General features: G+C 45.7%; 1 protein-coding gene across 1 annotated transcript in view; it reads left to right on the top strand.

Moving 5' to 3' along the window:
* Window positions 1-4,254, top strand: part of EZH1 (enhancer of zeste 1 polycomb repressive complex 2 subunit) — a gene marked incomplete in the record, with an annotated part of 36,468 nt that overhangs the window by 19,711 nt on the left and 12,503 nt on the right. Inside the window, 2 exon segments of the mRNA XM_027774789.1 lie at window positions 1,882-2,062; window positions 3,359-3,555. Of these exon segments, the coding sequence (XP_027630590.1) occupies window positions 1,882-2,062; window positions 3,359-3,555 (378 nt within the window).

Here is a 4,254-nt window from a genome sequence, read left to right as displayed (position 1 = left end):
TCTTGGACACACACACACACACACACACACACACACACACACACACCTGGCGCAAGTTTAAACCACTGGGTCCAGGATTTGAACTGCGGTTAACTACGTGGGAGTCTAGCGACAGCCATTATACCAACTACTGGTCCCTTCTCCAGCTTTTTATAAGGAATATTTTTTAGTATTACTGAGAGGTTATGAATTTGAAACATTTTATCCATGTATTTGTGTATGTATCTCTTTCATTTATTTATTTCAGTTTGTCACAGGGTGCACGCGCTCACTAGAGAGAGAGGAAAGATAGAAAACACCCTTCAACAAGGGACACGTTGATACCACAATCTCATTATTCTATCTCATTGGAATTTGGGGCACTAGCACATATGCCTGTTGTGTTTTTCAAGTCCCCTGTGCTGGGATTCAACCTGCATGTCAGACGTAGGGCATCAAGCTCCCTTAACCACCAGGCCATGGATCCAGCCCTGTGTGTATTTACCTTTTGCTGAACCATTTGAAAATAAGTTGCAGGAACTGGCAAATGGTGTAATGGTTAAGTCGCTGGACTCCCACATAGTCAGCTGCAGTTCGAATCCTGGATCTGGTGGCTTAAAACTCACGCTGGGTGCATGTGTGTGAGTGCCCAAAATCCTGAGAGGAGAATGGAAGAAGAGGACTGTGGTGTGGCTGTCCTCCTCGGGAGGTGATTTCTTGCCTTTCTGCCTCTCTGTCTCTCTCGTGAGTGCACACGCCATATAGCGAACACCTCTCAAAAAAAAAAAAAAAAAAAAAAGAAAGAAAAAGACAGGGGCCAGCAGATAGCGCAGTGGTTATGTCACTGGACTCCCATGTAGTCAACCACAGTTCAAGTCCTAGACCAGGTGGCTTGACAGTTACAGTGAGCACATGTGTGTGCGTGTCCAGGATTCCAAGAGAAAAGTGGAGAAGGGATTACAGTGTGGCCATTCCCCTGAGGGGAGATTTCTCACTTTCCCTGTCACTGTCTCTCTCTGTATCTCTCCAGCAAGCACATGTACTCTAAGGCAAAAACCTCTTAAAAAAAAAAAAAGGCCAGGACTAGCAGTTAGCATAATGGCTATGTCTCTGGACTCCCATGTACTCGACTGTGGTTCGGAGCCCAGCTGGTAGCTTAAACTCACGCTGGGCATGTGTGTGTGTGTGTGTGTGTGCGCGCCCAAGATCCCGAGAGGAGAATGGAGGAGAAGGGATTGCAGTGTGACCCAAAATTCTAAGAGAAGAATTGCAGCTTTTCAAAATTCTAAGAGAAGCATAGAGAAGGAATTGTAGCATGGCCATCCCCCCTGGGGGGGTGATTTCTCACTTTCTGTCTCTGTTCTCCAGTGAGCACATGCACCCTATAGCAAAAATGTCTAAAACAAAACAAAACAAAAACATGCAGGCATGTGTACACGTGCCTCAAATCCAGACAGATGGAGAAATAGAAGAGAAGAGATTGTAGCATTATCATGCCCCATTGGGGGGTTCTGTCTTCATCTCTCTGTCTCTGTCTGTCAAATGTATGGATGCTCTGGCGAAAAAAAAAAATGTTAAGTGATTATCATTATTTTATGGTCACACTTAGTATATGGTATTGAACAACAAAAAAAAGTATCATTATAGGGGACCAGCAGGTGGTGTGGTAATTAAGGTGCTGGGTACTCCCACATGGCCAGCCACGGTTGGAGTCCTGGACCTGGCAGCTTGCTTTCTCACCACCCCTACCCCTAGTCAAAGTAAAATAAATGAATGAATAAATACTAATTGTATCATTATAGTTAAGCACAGAAGTTGAGGAAGATGAAGGTTTGTGATGAGGGGGTCCATATGTTGACTCTAGGCCTGTTCCTGTACCTATCCATAATGTGTCCACTACAGGAAGGAGCGAAGGAATATGCCATGCTTCACAACCCCCGCTCCAAGTGCTCTGGTCGTCGCCGGCGTAGGCACCACATGGTCAGTGCTTCCTGCTCCAACACTTCAACCTCTGCTGTGGCTGAGACTAAAGAAGGAGATAGTGACAGGGACACAGGCAACGACTGGGCCTCCAGTTCTTCAGGTAAAGAGAAAGTGAAGAACTTTTCTTTTTCTTTTCTTTTTTAAATATTTTATTTATTTTTTTTTTTTAAGAATTATTTTATTGGGGAACCAGCAGGTGGCGTGGTGGTTAAGGTGCTGGACACTCCCACATGGATGACCACGGTTTGAGTCCCAGACCTGGCAGCTTGCTTTCTCTCTGTCTCTCTCTCTGTGTGTGTATGTGTGTCTGGTCAAATTAAAATAAAATGAATAAATAAAATTAAATAAAAATAATTCTTTAAAGGGACCAGCAGTTGGTGTAATGGCTATGTTGCTGGACTCCCATGTAATTGACTGTGGTTCAAGTCCTAGACCCGGTGGCTTAAACTCATTCTGGGTGCATGTGTGTGCGTGCCCAAGATCCCGAGAGGAGAATGGAAGAGAAGGGATTGCAGCATGGCCATTCCCCCTTGGGGGGTGATTTCTCACTGTCTTCCTGTCTCTCTCTGTCTTTCTGGCAAGCGCATGCACCCTATAGCAAAAACCTCTCCAAAAAAAAGAAAAAAAAATTATTTAACTTTATTTATTTTAATTTGACCAGAGAGGGACAGAGTGAGAAAGAAAGAGAATGGGAAAGCAAGCCATCAGGTCCGGGACTTAAACCATGGTTGGCCATGTGGGAGTCCAGTTCCCTTAGCCACCACGCCACCTGCCGGCCCCTTATTTGTTATTATTATTGTTATAATTATTTTAAATTTGACCAAAGAAAGACAGAAAGCGAGAGAGAGAAAGAAAAAGTGAGAAAGCTGTCATGTAGTTGATCACCGTTCGAGTCCCAGGCCCGGCGGCTTAAAATCATGCTGGGTGTGTGTTTGTGTGTGCGTTGCCCAAGATCCCAAGAGGAGAATGGAAGAGAAAAGATCCCAAGAGGAGAATGGAGGAGAAGGGATTATGGCATGGCCATCCCCTCCTGGGGTGGTGATTTCTCACTTTCTGTCTCTCTTTGTCTTTCTGGCGAGTGCACGTGCCCTATAGAATGGAGGAAAAGGGATTGCAGTGTGGTCATCCTCCCAGGGGTGATTTCTCACTTTCTGTCTCTCTGTCTCTGTCTCTCCAGCATACACACATGCCCTATAGCAAAAATCTCTCTTTAAATAAACAAATAAAATAGTTCATTGTTTCCACAAGTTTGCCTAAAAGAGTAGAAGTCAGGAATATTTTGCTTTGTAATGTCTCTGCCTCTTACAGCAGAACCAAGTACTTCTGAGTTTGTGATTATCTACCAGTGACACCGCATTCCACTTTCTTCTGTTTCTCTTATTTCTTCCCCTCGCAGAGGCTAACTCTCGCTGTCAGACCCCTACCAAGCAGAAAGCTAGTCCAGCCCCTCCTCAGCTCTGTGTGGTAGAAGCACCCTCCGAGCCGGTGGAATGGACTGGGGCCGAAGAATCTCTTTTTCGAGTCTTCCACGGCACCTACTTTAACAACTTCTGTTCAATAGCCAGACTTCTGGGAACCAAGACATGCAAGCAGGTACCGTCTGAAAGTAGCAGAACAACGTGAACCTCCTGTCATCATTGCTCTGTCTGTCCTTTTGCTCCTGGGCCTTGCGGTGGGTTCCCCAAACAGGGACCCTTCTTCAAATGCCAGGCCTAAGAATGCCAGGAATCTGCACTCCACCATTCCAAATTCTTATTTCTGTCTCTAGCTACTATTTAACTCTCCCTATACCCTTTTAGCTTCTTTCTGTGATTCCTGCCTGCCTTTCTACATGTGTGTCCCTTTCCTAGAAGGACGCCCATGGCTTTTGTGGCTCTCCATAGCTAGCATGCTGGTGCTGCTGCTGCTGGTGCTGCTCCCTCCATCAGCCTCCTCAGGAGCTTTGGTCTCCAAATGTTCTATCACTGGATTCTCTACTTTCCACCCCCAATAGCTGGGCCTGGATAGCACCCTCTGACTTGTACCATCACTGGAAACAGTGCTAGCAGTCACTGATACTTCTGAGGCAGGAAAAGACCATTGAGGACAGACTGAACACCAGGGACGGGGAATCAGGTGTGAGGGCCAACCCTGTCCAACAAAAAAGGAATCCCAGCACTTGAGCCTTGCTCACATGGCTTCCTACCTTCTAGAGGTGTCTCTGCCTCTTCTTCATGCGTCTTTTTTTTTTTTTTTTATTTATTTTTTTTAAATTTGACCAGAGAGACAGGGGGAGAGGGAGGGGGAAAGGGA

This window comes from Tupaia chinensis, unplaced genomic scaffold (assembly GCF_000334495.1).
Source record: "Tupaia chinensis unplaced genomic scaffold, TupChi_1.0 Scaffold000477_2, whole genome shotgun sequence".
In the NCBI taxonomy this organism is placed as follows: Eukaryota; Metazoa; Chordata; class Mammalia; order Scandentia; family Tupaiidae; genus Tupaia; species Tupaia belangeri.
This window is presented reverse-complemented; position numbering and strand designations above follow the sequence as displayed.